Source organism: Natator depressus, chromosome 10, assembly GCF_965152275.1.
Source record: "Natator depressus isolate rNatDep1 chromosome 10, rNatDep2.hap1, whole genome shotgun sequence".
Lineage (NCBI taxonomy): Eukaryota > Metazoa > Chordata > Testudines > Cheloniidae > Natator > Natator depressus.
Window position 1 is genome coordinate 49,423,030 of NC_134243.1, and position 25,835 is coordinate 49,448,864.

The window sequence follows — 25,835 nt, forward strand, 5'->3', positions numbered from 1 at the left end:
TGGTCCCTTGGAGCAAAGTAGGCATAGATTTGTTTACATTTACTGGTGAAAAAATGCATTCTAGACTATTATTCTAATTTCCCTGAGATAGCTTTACTAGGAGACACTACTGCTAAACTGGTGATTGTGCATGTCAAATCTATTTTGTTAGACATGGTATAAGTGACACAGTAATGTTTGATAATGGGCCACTCTGTGGTGGCAATGAGCTTAAGCAATTTTTAGGGAAGTTTGGGTTTAGACATATAATCTCTAGTCCCCATTATCTCCAATCCAATGGGCTGGTGGAAAATGGTGTTTTCCATGCGCTTTTCCCTGCAAAGGGGCACTAGGCACTCAGTTAGGCACCAACCACATGTTAAGACAGCTGAGCCCCAGTACCTAACTCTGCCAGAACAAATGGACTCTCAGTCTTCTGAAAATAGTACTACTGATATTTCAAGGGAGACCTGCAAGTCCAAGTGAGAGTACTGTGATAGTGTTCCCAGGTTTTAGCTGATTTAGTTGTTTGTCAAGAGGGTCCCTAGATAAGAACGGCCATACTGGATCAGACCAAAGGTCCATCTAGCCCAGTATCCTGTCTTCCGACAGTGGCCAGTGCCAGGTGCCCCGGAGGGAATGAACAAAACAGGTAATCACCAAGTGATCCATCCCCTGTCACCCATTCAGCTACTGGCAAACAGAGGCTAGGGACACCATCCCTGCCCATCCTGGCTAATAACCATTGATGGACCTATCCTCCATGAACTTATCTAGTTCTTTTTTGAACCCTGTTATAGTCTTGGCCTTCATAATATCCTCTGGCAAACAGTTCCACAGGTTGACTGTGCGTTGTGTGAAAAAACTGCTTCCTTTTGTTTGTTTTAAACCTGCTGCCTATTAATTTCATTTGGTGACCCCCTAGTTCTTGTGATATATTAAACATGGTCTTTTTGCTGCTATTACCTATGTGGCAGAAGTGTCACATTTTCAACAATGAGGACCAGACATTTACTTAAAAAAAAAAAATAATAAAACGTCTGACCCCATCACATAACTCCAGGAACTAAGGCCTTAGGCATAGGCCCGTAGCTCCTGTGCCTTCATCCAGCCCTGCCAGTTGCACTGACGTTGACACCATAATTAATAAATGGTCCCTCTCTTGAGTGCTCAAGCAAAGGCAGCAAGTTGTGGTTGTAAATTGGTTACATACTATAGGAGAAAAGGGCAGAATGTGGAAGTAGTGGCATGATTCTGGGTAATGATCTAGCACAGCTGTATACACTACCAGTGTGTCACATAAGTACAGCCATCATATCCATAGAATTAGGTACATTTTCTATTTCAGACTCAGTGGTGCAAACTTTTGAAACATTTGATGTTTCAAAAAAAATGCCTCAGCTCCTGGAGTCTAGACATTATGAGAAAATCTCAGCTTTCTTTTTTTATAAAGGTATGTTTCTACACTTCATGGTTGTGGAGAAAAGCTTGAACACATGAACCAACTGCACCCTAAAGGCTCAAAAAACAAAAAGCAAATAAAAAGAACACAATTATTTTTAAACATATCTCATTGTTTGTAAGGCAATCTCATTACTTTTTTGGGCCCAGCCTCATAATTTTCAAATGCCTGGTGTTGGCAGTACTACAGATGGCATAGTTTCCCCTTGATACTATCACAGAGATATGCACAATGTGCCACCACAGATGGGAAGGTATCCATGGCTTAGAATTCCTGTATAACTTGATGGTGTGTCTGCCCATCCATAAAGAAATTAATGTGGGTCTATAACCATGCAGATCACAGATTTAGGAAGTCCTCTACACAGAAGCAACTCACTGGCTGATGTTAGTAGTGTCCCCAAGGGTCCTTTAAGGTTACGGCACCTTCTCTAAGCCTCTCAATTTCCTGCCACCTGACTTTTTATACAGTCCTCACATAGTCAGGTCCCGTACTGCTTTCTCTTCCTCAAGCTACCCCTCTACCTCACCCCCACTCCTGCACCTCCTCAAGGTGCCTCCCCCATGAAATTCCAATATGTGAGTGGCAACTATTTCTACTTCCTCCCTTCACCTCTCCTAGCCCCTAGTCTAATCCCGACTCTCCTCCAGCTTTCCTAGACTAATCCTATAAATCTTCAGTAAATCCTGTCTCTTTCTGTATCTCTTGCTTCATCCCTGTGTTTGTCCATCTCTCTCCAAGGGGTGAGAGTCCTTGCTCTGTGTGATGTCTGTCTTCAGGCTGCACACATGCAAAGAGCCGGTGAGGGGCTGCTGCTTTAGCTGGTTCAGTGGTTAGGGTGCTAGGCTCAGACTTGGGAGACCTGGGTTTAGTTCTCTGCTCTGCCACAGGCTTTCTGTGTGGCTTTGGGAAGGTACTTAGGGCTGGATCCACAAGGGGCCTTATGTGCCTAAATCCCAGTTTTGGCTCCTCTGCGATTGGCAAAATGCCTGCTGAACCCCATAGATGCCTAAACTGAACAGTGCCAAAGTTTTCAGTGTAAAAGTTCCCTCGGAAAACTGTGAGTGTGGGTGGGAGAAAGATTACTGCGTGGAGAGACACTGGAGCACAGGTGTCAGCTATCCACCAATCCCTGGTGGACCCCAAATTCATAGACCCAGAGGCCCAAGTGACAGTGCAACCCTTTAACTTGCCGACAGCGAGGTTGCCTGTTCAGTACAAGGGCTGGTCAGGGATATGGACTTTTGCAGTCTATGACGATTTTCCCATTCCCATGCTTCTGGGAGAAGACTTACCCAACCATGTGAGGCTAACAAAAAGGGTGGGGATGGTCATCTGCAGCCAGGCTAAACAGGCCTCCAAACCTAACTCCATTCCCGAGCCTTCTACAGGAACCCAGCCAGAGGTGGTGGAATGAGACTCCAGACCAGAGTCTATGGCAGCAGTTGTAAATCCAGTTCCTGGAACCCAGCCAGAACCATTCCCAAGGATTGGAACTGGTGGCGCATTCAGCACCAGAGCCCGTGCTTGCAACCCCACCAGAGTCTAGGGAGCCAGCACCAAAGGGCGCCAGCAGTAGCTAGACTAGTGCAAGAGGTTCAACCGGAGCCTAAAATACCACCTAGTGCACCAGCGGGGAGAGTGGTTCACAGTCAACGGAAACAACCCCATCACCTGCATTGCTTCCAGTGGGACCAAGCCCAAGTCCACAACCCAGTGAGGAACTAATGTCTCTACCATCAAGGGAGCAGTTCCAAGCAGAGCAGAAAGTGGATGAGAGTCTCAAGGGAGCTTGGACGGTTGCACGGAGCGACCCACCGCCTCTCAGCTCTTCTAATAGGTCCAGGTTTGTTATAGAAGGAGGACTCTTATACAAGGAGACCCTTTCTGGTGGGCACAAGGAGGACTGGCATCCTCAGAAACAGTTGGTAGTTCCAAATAAGCATAGGGAAAAGCTCTTGAGCTTAGCCCAGGATCACCCTAGTGGCCATGCTGGGGTGAATAGGACCAAAGACCATTTGGGGAAGTCATTCCATGGGGAGGGAATGGGCAAGAACATTTCTACTTATGTCCCGTCTTGTGAAGTGTGCCAGAGGGTGGGAAAGCCCCAAGAGCAGGTCAAAGCCCCTCTCCAGCCACTCCCCATCATTGAGGTTCCATTTCAGGGTGTAGCTGTGGCTATTCCGGGTCCTTTCCCTAAGAAGACACCCAGAGGAAAGCTGTACATACTGATTTCTATGGATTTTGCCCCCTGATAGCTGGAAACAGTAGCTCTAAGCAACACCAGGGCTAAAAGCATGAGCCAGGCATTGACAGACATTTTTGCCAGGGTAAGTTGGTCCTCCAACATCCTTACAGATTCGGAAACTAACTTCCTGGCAGGGACCATGAAACGTCTTTGGGAAGCTCACGGGGTGAACCATTTGGTTGCCACCCCTTACCACCATCAAACAAATGGCCTAGTGGAGAAGTTCAAGGGGACTTTGATATGTAAATTCATGAATGAGCACTCCATTGATTGGGACCTAGTGTTGCAGCAGTTGCTCTTTGCCTACAGGGCTGTACCATATCCCAGTTTAGGGTTTTCACCCTTTGAACTCGTCTACGGCCATGATTTTAAGGGGCTATTATAGTTGGTGAAGCAGCAATGGGAGGGGGTTACATCTTCTCCAGGAACTAACATTTTGGACTTTGTAACCAACCTGCAAAACACCCTCAAAGACTCTCTAGCCCTTGCTTGAGAAAACCTACAGGATGCTCAAGAAGAGCAAAAGGCCTGGTATGATAAACATGCCAGAAAGCGTTCCTTCAGAGTAGGTGACCAAGTCATGGTCCTGAAAGCGCTCCAGGCCAATAAGATGGAAGCGTCATGGGAGGGGCCATTTATGGTCCGAGAGCACCTGTGAGCTGTTAATTACCTCATAGCATTTCCAGACCTACCCTAAAACCTAAAGTATACCATGTTAATTCTCTAAAGCCCTTTTATTCCCGAGAAATCAAAGTTCTCCAGTTTATAGCCCAGGAGAGAGACAACACTGAGTGGCCTGAAGAAGTCTACTATGAAGGAAAAAGCAATGGTGGCGTGGAAGAGGTGAGCCTTCCATGCTTCCACGACCCTTGGGCGTAAGCAGCAACAGCAAATCCAGGAGCTGTGCACCAGCTTTGCACCAATGTTTTCAGCCACCCCAGGACGGACAGAACGGGCGTACCACTCCACTGACACAGGTGATGCTCGCCTAATTAGAGCCCAACCCTATCGGATGGCCCCTCAAGCCAAAACCGCAATAGAAAGGGAGATCAAGGACATGTTACGAACGGGTAATCCGCCCCTCTGAGAGTGCATGGGCCTCTCCAGTGGTTCTGGTTCCCAAACCAGACAGGGAAATCCACATTTGTGTGGACTACCGTAAACTAAAGGCTATACCTCACCCAGAAATCTATCCAATGCCACACACAGATGAGCTATTGGAGAAACTGGGATGTGCCCAGTTCATCTCCACCTTAGACTTAACTAAGGGTTACTGGCAAGTGCCGCTAGATGAACCAGCCAAGGAAAGGTCAGCCTTCATCACCCATGTAGGGCTGTATGAATTTAATGTGCTCCCTTTCGGACTGCAAAATGCAACCGCCACCTTCCAGAGATTGGTAGATAACCTTCCAGCTGGATTTGGGGAATTTGCAGTCACCTACCTTGACGATGTGGCTATATTCTCAGATTCATGGGCAGAACACCTCCAACCTGTCTTTCAGCGCATAAGGGAGGCAGGATTAACTGTTAAAGCCAAAAAGTGTGAAATATGCCTAGGGTAACGTACAGTGGACACCAGGTGAGTCAAGATGCTATCAACCCCCTAAAGGCTAAGGTAAATGCTATCCAAAATTGGCCTGTCCCTAAGTCAAAGAAGCAGATCCAATTATTCTTGGACTTTGCTGGGTATTACCGATGATTTGTACCAAACTACAGCCAAATCGCCACCCCACTGACAGACCTGACCAGGAAAAAACAACCAAATGCAGTTCAGTGAACTGAGAAGTGTCAGAAAGCTTTTAAGCAGCTTAAGGCGGCCCTTACTTCTGACTCTGTACTGAAGGCCCCGGACTTCAAACAACCGTTCGTCATAACCACAGATGAATCTGAGCGTGGTGTGGGAGCAGTTTTAATGCAGGAAGGACCAGATCAACAGTTCCATCCTGTCGTATTTCTCAGCAAAAAACTTTCTGAGAGGGAAAGCCACTGGTCAGCCTCAGAAAAAGAATGTTACACCATTGTGTATTCTGTGGAGAATCTATGCCATACATTTAGGGACGGCGGTTCCACCTGCAGACTGACCATGCTCCACTGAAGTGGGTTCACAGTCAATGCGTCTAACAAAAAACTTCTTCAGTGGAGTTTAGCTCTTCAAGACTGATTTTTAAATACAACACATTTCAGGAGCCTCTAACCAAGTGGCTGATGCACTGTCCCGGGATGGTTTCCCAGAATCAGCCAGGTGAAAATGTCCCTGTATTCTAAGTCATTGTAGTCCTTTAAAAAGTACTGTTTAGTTCTCCATGTAATTATTAGTAAAATTAGAGGTGCATGTATCTTAGTAACTGTTTCCTAACCCTCCAGAAAGAAATCCCAACCGGTGTGCACCCGACCTAAACCAGGCTGACCAGCACTGTCTGTAATTTGGGGGGCGTATAACAAATGAAGGGAGGGGAGAGCTCCCTTTTATGGACACCCAGCCAGCCAGCTAGCTGTAAAATCCCTCTTGGTAGCTGTTCTCTGCTTGCTTTACCTGTAAAGAGTTAACAAGCCCACAGGTAAAAGAAAAGGAGTGGGGACCTGACCAAAAGAGCAAATGGGAAGGCTAGAACTTAAAAAATGGGAAAGTTTTCCCTTGTCTGTTGTTCTCTGGGCTGCCGGAACACAGAGCAGCAATGCTATAAGCAGAAATGCTGTGTAAGGTTTGAACCAGGTATGAAAAAGTATCTTCCATACCTAGAAGAAATAATATGGATAGGGAATGTTTAGTTAGATGCTATCAGGTTTATTTCTTATTTTGGCTTGTGGATGTCCTCTGTGCTAACCCCTGATGCTTTTGTTTGCTTGTAACCTATAAGCTGAACCCCAAAGAAAGCTATTTTGGGTGCTTAATTTTTGTAACTGTTTCTTTTAAGATCTAGCAAAGTGCCTAAATTCCAGATGTATTTTTTTCCTTTTTGTTTTTAATAAAATTTACCTTTTTTAAGAACAGGATTGGATTTTTGGTGTCGTAAGAGATTTGTGCATGTTGTTTGACTAACTGATAGCCACAGCTAATTTCCTTTGTTTTCTTTTTCAGCTCTTTCCCCGGGGTGTGTGTGTATGAAAGGGCTTAAGGGTACCCCACAGGGAGGAATTCCCAAGTGCTCCTTCCTGGGTTTAAAAAGAGTGTTTTTTTGCATTTGGGTGGTGGCAGCGTTTACCAAGCCAAGGTCAGAGAAAAGCTGTAACCTTGGGAGTTTAATACAAGCCTGGAATGGCAAGTATTAAAATCCTTGCGGGCCCCCACTTTCTGCACTTGGAGTGACAGAATGGGGATTCAGCCTTGACAATCACATTCTAAGTTTTCCTCCTATTTTTAAAATATTCTTTGACTACTCACCTCATCCCACCCAATCTGTCTATTCTGATGACTCTACTTTTCTAACCTTTGCTTTTCCCCCAGACCCTTCTCTGTGATTTTTCACGACAGTCTCTCTCTCACGTCTCCTGACGCATTTTGTTTCCCTCTAAGTCACTCACTTACTTCCTCTTCTACTCTTGCCTTAAAACTCTTCTTTATGTGAAGCTGAAACCTATTCACCTTTCCCTTTCCTAACACTGTATGCTTCCATTCTTCCTGTCACCAGTATTCAATAACAGTTAAATGCAAGAAAAATGCATACACATTGTTTTTCTGTGCTTGTTTTTCTCTGCAGCTCTGTACATCGTTTCCCATTTCTATTTGAATGAGACAAATTGTTCTTTAAAGCTATATTTCTGTTGTATTTCTCAATATGAAACATTTTGTGATACCTTTATGAAGGACACTATGCAAATAACTTGCATTATATGAAAATCTACAGAGAAGTTCTGAAATGTTATCTCACAGTTATCAGTTGATTAAGCAGGGTCTGGAGAGCTCTCAGGAATCAAGTTTCTGCATGGATAGTAAATTTGAGAAGATCAGGTCTCAAGCAATGGACTTAAAGAAAATGGTGTTCATTTAGTCATTATTGGTATCTGATGACTGAAAATGAGAGAAAACATTTGGACAACAAATTGAGATTATGATCTCTGTGTGCCAGAAGAATTGAGAAATCAGGAAGATTTCTTTGTGCAATTGACTACAGATATTCTAGAATTGTCCTCTGTTGGATAGTCAACTCCAACTTCTTTTTCTTGACAAAGTCTCAGTCCTTGTGATGTTACAGTATATTGTTGTCGAGATGTACGATTATGAGCCCAGTCACGCAAGGCACTGAACACCCTCAACAGCCAGTGGCACCTTACAGAATTCAGCCAATAATCCTTTGTGTCATTACAATAGCAGCTATAGCAATCTATTGTAATGTCACAAAGGATTGTAACTTCAAAGTCAAGAGTAAGAAGCAGGAACAGATGTACTCTGAAACTACAAAGATCCTGTTTTCCTTCAAAAGTCCCTAGTAATGAAAAATGGGTAAGGAGATACAGAAATTAGCCGATATAAACAGTATGGTTACTGAATAAAATGCTTTCCAGTTTTATATGGTACAGTCAGCCAGTCTTTAAAAAAACTTTAGATAAGAAATGTCCATAAATAAGTATTGTAGCCTCAGCCTATATAAATATATTTCTTTGACTTTTACATGGTATGAATTATGAACAGACCATTAAGTTAGACTGGTTATAATATCACCAGTTCCAACTGAACAACATTCAGTCAATGAGTAATTTAGTTCTAAATCCAATTAACAGTTATGAAATGTTGTATACAAACCTTTTCACAGTAACATAAGTTTATGGGTCAAATGCTAGCAGGGGATTGCACACTGGTGCCTGCCAAGAAACCTGTGTACAACAGGGCAGTGTGGGAGGGAGAAGTGGGAGTGAAATTTTCTGCCTTGAATTTGTCTCCCTGCAGAACTCACTGACCAGAGCAACAAGGAACATTCTGAGATTGGGCCAAAGGGTCAAGAACTGTGATCTATACGTTTCTGCACATGTGCTTCTTGATGTCATAATTCCACCTGTGCACTTTCCCCCCAGATTATTTCTGTTCTAATCAGAGACAATATGACAAGTGAAGTTGTATATAGGGCCAAAGTCTGCCAAAACAGGGATGCAAACTCAGCCCTTCCAACATTAATATGCAACCATTTTTGTAGCTATACAACATATTTACATAATTTGGCCCATATATTTGGCTATAACCTAGCAAAACTGAATCCTGGACTACAGTTGTATAAAAAGCAAGCCAAGTTCTTTCAGTTACACTAGTGTAAATGTAACATAACTTCATTGACTTCACTTGAATTACCCAGATTGACAATGGTATCATTAAGAACAGATTTTGGCCCAGTCTTTTTTTTTGCACTGCACTGTCATCATAGCCAAGATGATAATATACTGACTCTTTATGAAGTGTAATAAATCCTGATTCAAATGAGAGCAAACAGAAACGTGTAAAAGGTGATCTGCCAAGTCTAATTTGAATTTTCCAGAGTGACGTTTTTGGTTAGTAATTCTTCAGTGATACATTCACAATTTTTAAACAGTATATATAAAATCAATATTTTTCCCTAAAAGCCTATTTCCATTTAAATAAACAACGATGGTGATCACATGTAAAGTCATTACTACTTTCTACAATAACCATAACTGTATATGGCATATGAATCATATCACTCACCTAAAACAGAGGTCAAACTCGAGCCAATTCACTGATAGAGTAGCATGAATTCTATGTCTGATTTTTAAAGCAGTTTAAAAAAAGATCCTTTGTGGTGCACTAGTTCATACATGTGGAGTATATTTTGTCATCTTGGATTAGTAGGTAGATGGTTTGCGTCTTGGGAGAAGTGTTCAGATGAGGGGTTTTTGGCCTGAGACTCTATAGACTTAATGACGTATACACCTGTATCACAGAACAATAGATTTTGGATTACATTGTGCCTCCCCAAATAATCCTGGTGCTAGAAACCCGATTATCTGTTACCTTTGATCTTGTGTAGCCATTTACACCTCTCTGAAACGGGGAGGGTAACTTTTCACAGGGGTAAAGGACTACATAAAGTACAAGGTAGTGGATGATCAGGCCCTGTCTGCTTCAGAAAAACCCCTCCTAAAACCCAAGTGTTACTGCCAATATGCAGCCTCTTTGTACAGTGAAGCCACAGTTTGGCCCTTTGTACAGCATTTACTGCAAATGATGGAATTTCTTGAACTATTAGTCACAAAGCACCATGCCAAAAATCACAAATCAGTGTTCTACTTATGGAGGCTAAAAATCTAGAACTCAGTACTGCACCCAAACAGCCAGGACAGATATTGGACAGATCTTCAAGGCAAGCCTATTGGGTTAGTTGCAGGAGCTCCTGCAAATCCTTATAAATACTTCCTTTATTCTTCATTACTGTAAAACTTGAAGTAACATAGTCCATCTCAGGATGTCATGAAGAGAAATTAGGAGAGCTCATGATAGATACAACATTCATGAGAGTCACCCTTCTGTTTTGTAGTTTGGGAAAATGATTGGCAGGTTGGAAAATCAAATGTGTAAAGTGGTGCTTAGCTTACCTGGCTGTGTGCATATAGCTCAGTGAGGTATACCCCTTTAGCACACATTTTAGCACTGCTTGTAATTGTTGGTGACCAGGACATGGGTGGTCATGTCCAGTGGTTAGAGCAGGAATCAATAGCAAGGAAACTGAGCCAAGCATCAGAGCTGGAGTCTGAGGCCAGGCACCAAGCCAAGGGTCAGCGACAGTCAGGAATTGGAACAGAGAGACAGGACCAGGTGACCTTGGAGTGAGGCAAGGCAAGAGCAGCTATCACAGCTGTGGGCAAATGCTTTGATCAGCCACTGAACTGGAGCTGCTGCTGGTCTGAAGGCTCTTTCAGTCAATCAAGCAGCGTACTACATACCAGACTGTTAGGTTGCCAGAGCCTGGCTCTCCTGAAGGCCCTGCTTCTAGACTAGATCTGGTCCAGGCACTGATTCCTGACACTAATATACACTTAAAGAGCAGGAATTTTGTTACATTGTGTCAGAAGCTACAGTGATCACCAAAGAAGTTACCTCCCCTTAGTTTTGGAAAAGTTTTTGACCAGCCTGACACAAGGTAGCAGTAGCAGTGAAGCCTTTTAACTAGGTCCCTCTGTGAGTGCAACTGCTTTTTAAAAACATATAATGTGTTTTGGTATGCCTGTTATTTCACTGTATATATTACAAATGTAACTATCATTGCAATTTGTCAAGTGTTTTTCACGTCCCATGTCGCAATGAATGCCCATTTCCTCGATCGGTCATAACAGTAGCAGCTCTTGGATAGAGAGAAAAAGGTAAATCTACAAAAGGTGCAGGGAGGGAGGCACAGGCAGCATGATTCCTCTCCACTGATTTTATTTCTGTACATTTGGAAGGCCACACTCTCCTCTCCCTGTGTGGCAAGGAAAACTTCATGCCCTCCACTAAGAGGACGTGCTGGGAACTGAACTGCAACTTACTGTTTTTTTCCAAGTAAACTGCCCCTTCCACAGGTTTGTCTGCAGGAGAGCATAATGTAGCTACTGGATTCACAATGCATATATAGTAAAGAGATAATTTAAGTGTACTTTAGGGGAGAAAGATGCTTCTTTATCCCATTCCAGTCATGTTACAAAAATCAAAGGGGATTATGTCAGAAATTTCCATCATTCTATAAATGGGATTTATATGAATATGCACTATAGAAATGAATATAAATGAATTGTACTGTGTCAGAAAATGATCCCCCTCCTGCCAAAAAATCTAATTTATATAAAACTTGGTTTCACAGGTGTATTGAGAACTATACAGGAGCCCGTTGTGAAGAAGTTTTGCTACCTAGTCTCAAGACCCAAATTAAAAGTGAACTGTTTGCAGCTTTCTTGACTTCAGTAGTTGTTCTAGGAATTCTTGTAATTGGAGCATTCTACTTCCTTTGCAGGTAAAAGTGCTTCAGAGTACTGAAGCTAGTCAATCAAGTAGAAATTTATTTTCAGGTAATCATATACTAATTATTTGAATTTAAAATTATGTAATGAATTATACATTAGATACGCATGATTATTCAGCAAAATTAATCGACCCTTTTGCTCTTAATATTTTATTTTCTAATTTGTAGTTCTCTGGAATGCCTTTTTCAGCTTTGTCAGCTGTAGTCACTTTACAAAAGCTCGTTGTGACCCATAGTTTCCTATAACAACTAAAAGCATATCCAGAATCAGAGAGTATAACACATTAAGGTATAACTCACTTTACATTGCCAGTTTTCAAAAAAGTAGAGGTAGAAGCCCGTCAGCTGCAGTGCTCAGAAATCAGAACACTGGCTAAAATTTTCAAAAGCATCTCATTATATAGGATACGCTGTCCCATTGAAAGACAACTTAGGCACTTTTGAGAATTTTACCCTTCAACTGTAAAAATAAAATGTACTATAGAATTACCACATACAGGGACAATTTCTGACTCTCTCTGTATGGCTGTGCTGGGAATGGGGAGAGCTGAGCTATTCTACTGAGTCAATTTGGTAGCCACATTAAGAGGGTTAGCTCCAGTCCAGGAGCACTAAAGGCACAGGTACAGAGGAATCTGAAGAGGACAACCTTAGAAACAGCCACGTTAAGGAGCAAGCTCAGGTTCAAGTTTGTTTGTTATTTAAGTTACTAAAAAAATGCCAAAAATGCCAGCAGCTTACAGCTACTGTTACCTTAGGTCTGGACTATAATTAAGTTTTGCCAGCATACTTATGTCAGTTAAGAGCATGGGGGGAAAAAATCACCTCCCTAGCTGACATAGCTATCCCAGAAAGAGCCCTAGTGTAGACACAATTAAACCAGAAAAGAAGTTATTTAATTCAGGGAACTGACATAAGCAAGAGAACCCTTTTTCTGATATAAACCACATCTCCGTTAGGATGGTTTGCCTGTATAGCAAGCTATACCAGCAACCCCTGTCTAGCATAGACAAGATTGTAGATGTTTGTACAAGTCAGCACTAACAGTAATCTCACAGTTATTATTTTAAAATACATTTGTCGGCCACCTTAAAACACTGGTACTTCATCTGCCAAAAAATGTTCCTGTAACATTTTACAGTTGTGTGGTTTAAAAAAAAAAACACGCTAGGAGTTATACTGGAGATTAAGATAATAAATCAGGTTCTTGTTCCAGCATGACACAGGAAACTTTTTTACACGAATGAACGATTAACTATCTGCATTATTCACATATACTTGGTTTGCTAGACATCCCAGGTATCCTGTTTTTACTTATGCTTATTCTCCTGAGTATCTGGAGACTATAGTTAGCTCAGGGCTAATATTAGTGCCCTGACTTAACTCAGATGTATATAGGTCAGCCCAATCAGTAGTCACACTTTAACAGCAAGAGAGTAGATCAACAGTACTTTTCCAGCTCATACCCTGTCATAAAACTATCTGCACATATTTCCACCTTTACCAGCCAGCATTTTAATCCCTGAAATACAGTCTAGTTCACTTTTATTATTAGTGACCACTAACTTGTGGCCTAACTCCACGAGCGGTCTTTGCTCCAAAAGCTCTCACACATTGCTCACTTGCAGCCTTCCCTTGGCTGTGACTGATTAGGCCTCCTGCACTTCTCATTTCTTTATCCCTCCAAATCCATGTTGGGCCCTCTATGGAGCAGACTCAGTTGCTCCTCTGAAAGTCCCTTTTCACAACTAGACTTGTTTCATCAGCTGATGTAATGGAAACTTGCTGAATGCTCATTTTTCCCCTTAACCAAATACAATTAGAAGAAGCAAAATTATTTTATAGAAATACTCTCGATAATCAAGAGACAGTTGTAAAGGATATCAAAATTGTTGCATTCACCATTTTGATTAAATCAGTCCTCCCTATCATTGGAGCTTAATGAAATGGAGAGGGTTTTCTGTCTCAGAGGAGCTAGTGGCAAGAGTATTCACTTCTAGAATTGCTGTGAATTCACCGAAATAATAATAAAACAAGGCCTTTACTAGCCTTTTAAAATACATGCCAGCAGTCTTGCAGTTCTTTAGAAGTGAGATTTTCTTTTGGGTAGAGGAGCTGAAAAGTGACCCCAATACAACAGAACTGCAGAGGTTTTAACATACACAGGATGCATAGCACAGGAGTGATCAAGCATAGGGACTCCTCTCCTCATGCATGCAGTAGAGCTGGGGAAGGGGCGCAGGCATTGACCCCTGAGTCCACAGTTTAATGGCTAAAGATCCCTGTGCATGGGTCGTACAAGGGAACACTGCCACTATTCTAATTCAGGTACTAGAATTAACATCCACACAGAATGCATGCAGCTTCCCTGATCATTGGTTTGCAGGGTGATCCTAAACTCCATGTCCATTGACTCAGGCTTTGCGCAGGGGATGTTCAGGATTAATTCCTCCCTATGGAAATAACAAAGGGGCAGCAACTCAGTCTTCCCATATTGGATCTTGTATCCAGAATATAACACAGACTACTGTGGGAGATCTCAAAAAACAAGGGACTGATTTCTCTTGTCATAAAGAAAGGAACTTCACTTGCTGTATAAAGGGAATATTAGCCTTGTAGTCTTCATCACTCCAGAGAAGCCTAATATGGTATTGCTTTGCTACTGCCTAAGGCCTTGTCTACACTGGCAAGTTTCTGCGCTGTAAAGCAGCTTTCCGCGTTGTAACTCCCAAGGTGTATACATTGCCAAGCCACTTCGTGCACAGAAACCACCCCGATGAGAGGCATGCAGCTTTCTGTACTGGGGCTACAGCGCCACATTGCTGTTGTAGACACCCTGGTTGATTACAGCACTGCAATTGGCCTCCAGGTGTCCCACAATGCCTGTTCTTGCCTCTCTGGTCATCGGTTTGAACTCTACTGCCCTGCCCTCACGTGAGCAACCGTCATCCCCACCCCATATATTCCTTTGGAATTTTGAAAGTCCTGTTTGCTCGGTGACATGTGCAGTGTCTCAGCACATCCTTCCAGGTGGCCATGCCTGCTCCAAGCACCAGGCAATCCCCCACTTGGAGCAACGCTGAGCTGTTGGACCTCATCGACATTTGGGGAGAAGAGGCTGTCCAGTCCCAGCTACGCTCCAGCCATAGGAATTATGATACCTAAGGACAGATTTCACAATGCATGATATAAAGGGGCCATGACTGGAACACACTGCAGTGCAGGATCAAAGCGAAGGAGCTGTGGAACACCTACCACAAGGCATGGGAGGCAAACCACTGCTCCGGTGCTGCGCCCATGAGCTGCCAGTTCTACAAAGAGCTGGACGCGATACTCAGTGGTGACCTCACTTCCACCGCGAAAGCCATTATGGATACTTCGGTGGCTCGCATGCCAGCCGAGAGTGGACTGAGCCAGGAGGAGGAAATCTTGGACGAGGATGGGGAGGGGGACCCAGAGGCAGAGGACGACTCTGAGGTCAGAGATGCATGCAGCCAGGAGCTCTTTTTTACGCCAGAGGCTAGCCAGTCACAGCTGTCGGAGCTTGGTGAAGCGCAAACAGGAGAGGAGGCCCCTGGTAAGTGAATTTGATTTTGGGAATCACTGAAGAGAGTTCTTGGGGACAGGAGGGTTGCAGAAAGCAGGCTTGTGTCTGTATGATGCGTGTAGCACCACATGCCTCGTCTGAGCGGCGAAACAGGCTGTTGATTGACTCCCTCACTTCATGGGAATTTCCCTCAGATTTCTCCAGGAAACCCTCATGTAGATACTGGGCAATCCACTGCCACAGGTTCTTTGGCAGAGCTGCTTTGTTTCTTGCCCCATTAATGGTAACTTTTCCGCGCCACTCTGCTGTTACTGGAGGGGAACCATTGCTGCACACAGGCGAGCCGCATAAGGGCCAGGGCGGAAGCCACAATCTTGGAGAAGACCCTCCCTTGAGTCCCTGCTCCCCCTCAGCAGCAAGATATCTTCCATAATGAACACAGCCTGTGGATAATGTGGGGAAAATGATTATCAGGCCCCCACTACAGTGCTGACTCTCCCCAAGAGCCACGTGCCTGGGAACACTGATTTACCCTGCTCCTGTAGCTACTCACCATTTTGCAGGTCTTGTGGCTCATGTGTGCTTGCCTGGGGTCAGCCAGTTAGTGACAGCTGTGTTTTAAATTACTGAATTAGTGTTGTGTGTTGCAAACAATACTGCTTCTGTAAAATGTTGCATTTATATTCCACAGAGATGACCTTGGGAGCCCAGCCTCCCTCTTTGTTATTGGCAGCTGAATGGCTGCGCAGAATTAGAAAGCAGGCACGAAGAACTAAGGAGGATTTTCTATGTGACATTATGATGCATTCTGCAGCCAAAAAATAGGATTCGAAGGAGTGGCGGGACCGCGAGAAGAGGGACCAAAAGGAGAATGTAGTGTGCCAGAATGAAGCCACAGAGCGGCTCCTAAACGTTATGGACCACCAAGCGGGCATGCTCCAGGCGATACTAGCACTGCAAACCAAGCAGTTCCCCACCTGCCCTCCCCTGCAGCTGCTGTCGCAAAAAACTTTCCCATGCGCCCCCAGACACCTCCAACACACTCTTATCAACCTCCTGGCTCCAGTCTGTACCCACTGCATTCCACTCCTCCCCCGTCACACTCCAGCACTGCGGACTCCCAGTACCCACTACACTCAACACCCGTCCCTCTGCAGTTTAGCACTGCTGAAGTACAGTACCCGCTGCACTGTACTCCAAAGGAGAAGGCTGGATATGATCCCTGGACATAAACAAATCTTTAACCATCCTGGGACCCCACCTCCTCCTGGGAACTTCCCTTCCCCCATCTCCCTCAGTGCTGATGTGTTTTTCTGTGTGTCTCTCTCCTCCGGTTGTTGTTTTTTAATAAAAGAATTGTGTTGGTGTGAAAGCAAACAGAGCCCTGCAAACCAACAGACAGTTATCTTAAACCTTCATATTGCATCATCTGCACCAATCATAATCCCCTCCTAACATTACAAGCACTGCACTCCTGAGCATAGCAACAAATATGAATGGCTTTCAGCTTCAGATTGCTGCCTCAAGGCATCCCTGATCCTTATGGCCCCGTGCTGCACCCCTCTAATAGCCCTGGTCTCTGGCTGTTCAAATTCAGCCTCCAGGCGTTAAGGCCTCAGCGGTCCAGCCCTGAGTGAAGCTTTCACCCTTCCCTTCACAAATATGGAGCATACAGCATGTGGCTATAAGCATAGGAATATTGTCATTGGCCAGGTCCAGTTTCCCATATAGGCAGTGCCAGCAGGCCTTTAAATGGCCAAAAGCACACTCATCATCTGCACTTCCTCAGCCTATTGTTGAACCACTCCTTGCTGCTGTCAAGGTGCCCCATGTATGGCTTCATAACCCACGCCATTAAGGGGTAGGCGGGGTCTCCCAGGATCACAGTGGGCATTTCAACTTCCCCTAAGGTGATCTTCTGGTCTGGGAAGAAAGTCCGTGTTTGCAGCTTCCTGAACAGGCCAGTGTTCCGAAAGATGCGTGTGTCATGCACCTTTCCAGACCAGCCTGCATTAATGTCTGTGAAATGCGCACTGTGATCCACAAGTGCCTGGAGAACATTGAGAAATACCCCTTCCGATTAATGTACTCGCTGGCAAGGTAGTCTGGTGCCAGAATTGGAATATGCATGCCATCTAATCGCCCGTCTGCAGTTTGGGAAGCCCATTTGTGCAAAGCCATCCACAATGTCACGCACGTTGCTCAGAGTCATGGTGTTTCGGAGCAGGATGTGATTAATGGCCCTGCACATTTCCGTCAACATGAGTCCAAAGGTCAACTTTTCCATTATGAACTGGTTAGCGACCAATCAGTAGCACTCTGGAGTAGCCAGCTTCCACAGTGCAATCACCACTCTCCAACGGCAGGGCAGTTCTCTTTCTTGTGTCCTTGTGCCGCAGGGCTGGGGCGAGCTCATCACACAGTCCCATGAATGTGGCTTTCCTCATCCGAAAGTTCTGCAGCCTCTGCTCATCATCCCAGACATGCAAGACGATGTGATCCCACCACTCAGTGCTTGTTTCCCGAGCCCAGAAGCAGCGTTCCACTGTGGTCAGCACCTCCATGAATGCCACAGCCAATCTTGTGTTGTAGCTACTCTGTGTGGCGAGATCAATGTCACATTCCTCTTGCCTTTGTAGTTTAACGAATAACTCCACTGCCACTTGTGACGTGTTAGTCAGAGCGAGCAGTATACTGGTCAACAGTTCGGGATCCATTCCTGCAGACGTAAGAGGCAGCGCGTACAGTACACAAACACCTGATGGGGCCAAATGTAGACAGAAGTATGGGACTGCTGGGATTCGAAACAGTGCATCATGGGGCATTGGGACAGGACCCAGGATCCTCCCCGCCTTCCCGCAACTCTTAGCAGCAGAAGCAGAAGAGATGCTTTATGGGATAGCTGCACAGAGTGCACTGCTCCGAATACCGCTGCAAGTGTGAACATGCTATTGCGCAGGCAGCTGACAGTGTGAACACACAACAGCGGTTTCCTTCAGTGCTGTCTGAGCGGTGCTGTAGACATATCCTAAGGCTCTATACGTAGACAAAGTTTCCCAGATGAAAATCTTTAGCTCTTGATTGAGGTGATCAGCAGATCAGAGGTTTTTCAAGGTGGATGCTTCAGTCCATTCTCATTTCTTCAGAGTTATAAACAAGGATCAATAATCTCTAGTACATGGTGTTATGCTTGTTTAAAATACATTGTTACCTATAAATCAGGCCACCCAGCTATCATTGAATCTTTTGGGGCTTAAGTGTAGGATTTATGGTGGGCCAGCCTGTGAGTTCATGTCATTCTTGACTTGTCCTCTTAGACAGTGTATTGGGTTGAAAAATGTAAGAAAAATTGAGTGTTATAAAATTCCTACTTTTTCACCTGTCTAATCTAGGCATTATGTTTGGTCTAGATTTGAAACTCCGCAAAACAAAGTGGATTGCTCTGTTGTATTTATTTATAAGAATTTTTATGGCTCTAGCACCATAGGATCTTAGCAAGTCATAAATGTTAATTTAGACTCATACTACCTCCCTGAGATTAGGAAGTATAAGTAATATTAATTTATATATAGGGAAAATGAGACACAGTAGTTGACTTGCCTAAGTCACATAGCAAGTCTGTGGCAGAGTTGGGAACAGAACCCAGATCTCCTTTACCTTGTTGCCCCTTACCCTGGACTGTGTTGTTATGGCAGATTTCTGGGCTATGTATGTTATGTGTGGATATGCTAGAATGTTCCCCTTATTTATAAAACTCAGGTGTGGCTGATGGGGAAGGTAGCTCACAAAAGAGGACTATGTGGGAAAAAGAGCTGGGAGAAGAGGGGAGTAATCCTCGATCTCATATGTATCTGAATAATCAAATCTTTATCAGCTATGCTCTGAAAGAATTTCAGTAAAAGTGGTCACTAGGATTTGTTTTTTCTTATGCCAGAGCTCCTTCCCAACCTGCCAGCAATCTGAAACAGCTGTATTACACTATATTTGATCATGCCCAGGGATTCATGAGCACAACATGCTTTTGGGAGGCAGAACCTGCACAAAGAGGGAAAATGGGAGAGAATTAGTGATAAAAGAGGGAGCATTTGAAATGGACAGAGGGATGGAGAGGGTGCATGAGAAAATGAAGGAAGGTCTGAGTGAAATGGGAAACACTGCAGAAGGGAAGAGAGGAAAATGAAGAAATGGACAGTGGTGGGGAGACAGCAGGATAGAACTAAAGGGATAGAGCTCGTGGTAGACACAGTGGTTGTGTACAGCGCAGGGTAAAAGTGCTAGAATTTTCCTTTGTTCATAGGGCCCAGAAATGATCTGGCTGACCCTTCCCATGGGACAGGAAGGTGGGACTTCCTTAACAGAGGCTTTTTCTTTTCTTCTTTTGCCCCATCCTGCTTGTGGCGAAGTAAACAGCAAGAGTGTCATGGACTTTAACAGGTGTAGGATTGGGGCCTTTGTGAAGCTTTAAAGCCTTTCTAAAAGACCCATCCCTTTTTCTGATTATGTTCTTGACAGTTTTGCTGTTTACTACAGTAGGATCAAGATGGGGCCTGAGGAATGGTAATTCTGTGTCAGATCATCATCTCCATCACATACCCCTTGGAGACAGTTTCTCTATTGGGGGTAAACAGAAACTGATAATCTCCTACCTTTGTCATTTAGAGAGATCCAATGTGATTTTCAAACAGTGACTTGACTCCTACAGCCTCCTTGGCTCCTATATGTAAAAAAAATCACTTCTCTGGTTACTGAAGTGCAGCCAGCTCTGGGAGAAATGTGGCAGTTGTTTAACAGAGCAACATTTTACACAACAGTTTAGGACAGGAAATCCTAGCTGACTCCCCTGATGAAGTAAAGAAAGCTACACTATCGAACAAACTCTAGGGCTGTGTGTACACTGGGTTTTTCCTTCCCCAAATTTTCCAGTGGTGCAGCTCTATCATGGCTACTAATAGTGGAGAAATAGTGTAGACAGAGGTTCTGTGAAACATGATTATTTTTACCATCATGTTGTTCACTGCTGCTCAGAGCAGACCTTTAATGGTCACATCGTCAAGATCGTGGTTTTATGTCTTCAGATAGAATGAAGTCTCGTAAAATGATTTTGTATATTTACTGGGAAACTTGCTCTCTACACCCACAAATATTGCATCATGTAGCAGGTACTACAAATGACTTGAGTTTTAGCAACTTAGTTTTCTTTGCTGTTTTATTGAACTCTATTCAGAAATTTTCTACTCTTCCATGAACAGCAAAACAGACATGTTGACTCTGCCTGTTTAAAAGAGGGAGCCCCTTTTACCAAAGTGTGGTACAAGTATGTCCACACTGGCCGCACTGAAAGTTCACCAAGGAAGGATATTCCAAACTGGCCTCCAGAATTGCTGGTATCTGTGGCATAGTGTCAACATTAACCATATTTTAGCAATAGCACCTAAATATTTACATTGTGAATTGAAAAAGGGGATTTGAAGGATTCTTCTTCGAGTGCTTGCTCATATTGATTCCAATTACGTGTGTGCGTGCTGTCTGCAGAGAATTTCGACCCTAGCAACACCCGGTGGGTCGGCTGTGGAGTCCCCTGGAGTAGCGCCTTCATGGCACTTGATATATACCCCAGCCGACCCAGCGCCTCCTCAGTTCCTTTTTACCGCCCGTGATGGTCATTGGAACTGTGGAGTTCTGCTTCGCTGCTCTCCACTCTCCCTAGCATAGTTTATTGTAAATAGTTTACAGTTAATAGTTATAGTTCTTGATAGTTATAGTTAGTATTAGTGGGGTTGTTTTTTTTTTCCCCCTCCTGCCCGATTTTTCTCTTGGGCTCATGCCCAAGACTCCGGGATTCAAGCCCTGCGGTTCCTGCTCTAAGCCCATGCCAACGGGCAACCCCCATGACTCTTGCCTGAAGTGTCTGGGGGAGTCTCATCAAGCAGACAAGTGCAGGATCTGTAAAGGGTTTTGTCCCTGGACTAAGAAGGAGTGGGACTTCCGTTTAAAACAGCTCCTCATGGAGGCAGCTCTTAGCCCTCAGCCTCCTGTGGTGCGCCAAGATCCGGCACCGAGCGCCTTGGTGCACAGCGCCCCAGTGGCAGCGGTAGGAGCTGCACCGCAGTTGGACTCTGAACGAGACCCGCAGCACCGACGCACCCCAGCACCACAACCAACTTCATCAGCCCGGTGTTGCTCCCATTCTCCTGGCCAGAAGCAGCACCAGAAGCCAGAAAAGGGTGGCCCACCTCCTCAGAGACCAGCCTCCCTGGAACCACCTGTGCAGACGTGTCCCACAGGGGAGCGTCTAGGGGCACAGCCTACGGTTTCTGCAACGCTGACTCCGGCCCTGAGGGGAGAGCCGTTGAGTCCGGTGCCTCTGGACTCCCTGACACACAGCGTGGTTGAGGTCCAGTTGCCGTCCACCCCGGATGCCTTTTGCTGCCGCAAGGGATCTTATTGCCATGACGGCATCGGCATCCCCTCAGCCTCATGCCAAGGCACTGGTTCCTGTATGTGTGGCACCGTCCCAGGGCAAGTTGTCCCTAAATCCACCCGTCGGCACTGTCAGTTAAGCCACGGCACTGATCCTGTTCTCAGTACTATTCCCGACGCCACTTGCAGTCCCGACAGCGCTCCGACTCCCGGTGCTGCTCTTTTTCACTGCGCCGATCATACTTGTGGCGCCGGTCCGACTCCTAGCACCAGTCCTGGCACCAATCTGCTCGCCGATCTCCGTTGAGGAGCAGATCCTGGACCCGACGCTGCTCTCGCTGCTAGTCATCATCTTGATCCAGGTCCAGATCCAGGTGCTGGTCCAGGTCCCGGCTCCGCTCCCCAGCGTCACAGCACCATTCCCATCGCCTCGTAGACGTGACCCGGTGCAGATCCACTCAGCACCACTGTAGCCCTCACGTTCCACTTCTCGTTCTTCGGGATCGCGTTTCTCTGAACGCCGCCATTTGGACCACAGCCACCTGGACTCGGGGCTGGGCATTGGCAAGCACAGGAGCAGGGTCCAGTTCAAGGGCCCACTCAATGGCCGTTCTGGACGCCCTGGGTGTACCACCAGGCCCAGGGTGCTCTGTCTGGGGCTTCTCGATCAGCCCCGTCCAAGCCACGAATGTCAGAGGCTACCACCAGTCGGCCCGCCCTGGGATGCATGGAGACCATGGCACCTTCCCTCCCTGCTTTAGGACCTCCCCTCCCCGCTTCAGGACCTCCCCCAACACCAGTTCCTGGTCCAGGTCCTGAGATAACTGGCACAGGACACCCGGGCTCAGCCCCACAAGAGGCCCTGGATGACCTCCTTCCCACTGCGGCCTCCTCCTCCTCCCCCAACGAGGTGGTGGCAGGCATTGCAATCTCGGGTCCCCCTCTGATAGACCTCCGTGTCCACCAAGACCTTCTGTGTAGGGTGGCGCGGAACATGAACGTGCAGGTGGAGGAGGTGGTAGAGGTGGAGGACCCAGTGGTTGATATTCTGTCCGCAGAAGCTCCATCAAGGGTGGCCCTACCCCTTATTCGGGCCATCCAAACCCCCGCCAGAATGATCTGGCAGACACCTGCGTCCATCCCGCCGACTGCTAAGGGAGTGAAGAGAAAATACTTTGCCCCCTCAAAGAGGTATTATCTGTTCACCCACCCACAACCCTGCTCGCTTGTGGTGGCATCAGTGAACGAGAAAGAACGGCAGCAAATCCCAGCACACAAATCGAAGGACGCCAAGTGCCTTGATTTGTTTGGGCGCAAAGTTTATTCCTCAGGGGGACTTGAGCTCAGGATCGCTAATCAGCAGGCGCTCCTGAGCCGTAACAATTTTAACTCCTGGAACTCCATGCTGAAATTTAAGGAGCTAGTACCTCCTGAGTCCAGAGAGGAGTTTGGGGCTTTGGCAGAAGAGGGAAAAACAGAGGCACAGACCTCCCTGCAGGCCTCGCTGGACGCTGCAGACTCCACTGCTCATACTTTGTCCTCAGGGATTGCGATAAGACGTATCTCCTGGCTACAAGCCTCCAGCCTACCACCAGAACTTCAGCAGACACTGCAGGACCTTCCCTTTGACGGAGAGGGCCCGTTTTCGGAAGAGACAGATTCAAGGCTACAAAGCCTTAAAGGCTCAAGGACAATAATGAAGTCCTTGGGCATGCACACATGGGCTACCCAGCGGAAACCCTTCAAGTCTCAGGAGCCGCAACAGCTCCTGTATCCTCCTCAGCCGAGGCAGGATTTCTATAGGCAGCGGGGACATAATGGCAGGAGGAAGCCCTCTAACCCCCCCATCAGGACAAGGCCAGGGCCCGACCAAGCCTTTGTCTGGCTCAAAACAGGCCTTTTGAAGGGATGCCTGAGGACGGCATACCGGACCTCATTCAGGAGTCTACCCCACCTTTATTGAATCGTTTATCCCATTTCCACCGTGCTTGGTCTCTGATAACCACAGACTGCTGGGTCCTCCACACGGTGGAAGTGAGATACTCTCTCCAATTCTCTTCCTCCCTGCCCTCCCACCGCCCTTCCCCATCCCTCTTCAGGGACCATTCTCACGAGAAACTCCTTATTCAGGAGATTCAAACGCTCCTCGCAATGGGGACAATCGAGGAGGTCCCGAGGGAGCTAAGAGGCAGGGGGTTTTACTCCCAGTATTTCCTAATCCCCAAGGCAAAGGGCAGGCTTCAGCCCATTCTGGACCTGTGCGGACTCAACAAGTTCATGGTAAAGTTGAAGTTCTGCATGGTCTCCTTGGGCACCATTATACCTTTCCTGGAGACTGGTACGTCACCCTCGACATGAAGGACGCGTATTTCCACATAGCGATTCATCCAGCGCACAGATGCTTCCTCCACTTTGTGGTCAACCACAAACACTATCAGTTCACGGCCCTTCCCTTTGGTCTTTCCATGACCCCCCGAGTATTCACCAAATGTATGGCAGTTGTGGCGGCCTTCCTTCGTCGAGGGCGGGTGCAGGTATACCTTTACCTCAACGACTGGCTTATCTGTGGGCACACCAGAGAACTGGTGCAGTCCCACCTCTGCTTGGTCATGGACATGTTTCGACGGTTAGGTCTTCTTCTCAACATGGCAAAATTGACACTAGAACCGACCCAGAGAACAGAATTCATTGGGGCGGTTCTGGACTCCGTGCAGGCACGAGCCATCCTGCTGGATGCTCGTTTCCAGTCTATTGTGGCCCTCGTCTGGAGCCTTCAGAGCTTCCCAACCTCATTGGCAAGAAGCTGCTTGAGTCTTCTTGGCTACATGGCTTCCTGCATATACATGACCAGGTATGCCAGACTTCGACTCCACCCGGCTGGCATCAGTCTATCGCCCAGGTCGGGACAGCCTGAACTTGGTGGTCACAGTCCCAGAGTGGCTCCTGGCCTCCCTCCACTGGCGACTAGATCCCTAGGCGGTATGCAAAAGAGTTCCTTTTCACAGCCCACAGCCCTCCTTGTCCCTCGTCACGGATGCATCAGCCCTGGGATGGGGTGCCCACTTAGGGGACATTCAGACACAGGGCCTATGGCCCCCCATCCACACTCTCCCTTTATATCAACGTCCGGGAGCTGATGGCAGTGCGACTTGCTGTCAAGCCTTCCGGGAGCGGCTGCAGGGTCGTTGTGTGGCGGTCCTTGCAGATACCACCACCGCCATCTTCTACATCAACAAACAAGGGGGGGGCCGTTCCCCCCCCCCCATCAGGAGGCCGTTCGATTGTGGGAGTTCTGCATAGCCCTCTCCATTCACCTGGTGGCGTCCTTTCTACCTGGGGTCCAGAACACGCTGGCAGACCACCTGAGCAGGTCCTTCTGCTCACACGAGTGGTCCCCCTCGACCAGATATCATCCACCCCATATTCCGAAAGTGGGGGTTTCCCCAGGTCGACTTGTTTGCCTCCCGCAGCAATCGGAAATGTCCGGCTTTCTGCTCCGTCCAAGGCCGCTCCCTGGGCTCTCTCTCAGATGCCTTCCTACTCCCGTGGATGAGTCAACTATTTTACGCCTTTCCCCCGTTCCCCCTGGTGCACAGGGTCTTGCTCAAAGTGCACAGGGACAGGGCGTGAGTGATTCCGGTAGCTCCGGCGTGGCGCAGGCAGCACTGGTACACCACGCTCCTGGAACTCCCTCTGGACGCTCCAGTCCCATTGCCTCTTCTTCCAGACCGGATCACTCCGGATCACGGTCGCCTCTGCCATCCCGACCTACGATCTCTCCACCTCACGGCATGGATGCTGCGTGGCTGAACCCTTCAGAACTTCTCTGTTCAGAATCTGGGCAGCAAGTACTGATGGGCAGCAGGAAACTCTCCACTAGGGCCACGTATACGGCTAAGTGGAAGCGGTTTTCATGCTGGTGCACTCAGCACAACATGCTCCCTCTCCAGGTGTCTGTGCCTCTCATTTTGGAGTATCTCGTGGACCTAAAACTGCAGGACCTGGCAGCATCCTCTGTCAGAGTTCACCTGGCAGCTATCTCGGCTCTTCATCCGGGTGCGAATGGCCGCTCTGTCTTCGCCAATCCCATGGTTGACAGGTTCCTCAAGGGCCTGGACCGTCTCTACCCACAAGTTCGACAGCCGTCCCCACATGGGACCTTAACCTGGTCCTCTCCAGACTCATGGGGCCCCCATTCGAGCCGCTAGCCACCTGCCCCTTTCTTTACCTCTCCTGGAA

General features: G+C 46.6%; 1 protein-coding gene across 3 annotated transcripts in view; it reads left to right on the top strand.

Moving 5' to 3' along the window:
* NRG4 (neuregulin 4) overlaps positions 1 to 25,835 on the top strand; it is a 66,900-nt gene that overhangs the window by 33,554 nt on the left and 7,511 nt on the right. For 2 of the 3 annotated variants that reach the window (XM_074966062.1, XM_074966061.1), the window contains exon 6: positions 11,471 to 11,620. In XM_074966062.1, coding sequence (XP_074822163.1) covers positions 11,471 to 11,620 — 150 coding nt within the window. The other variant, XM_074966060.1, reaches the window with a different exon arrangement.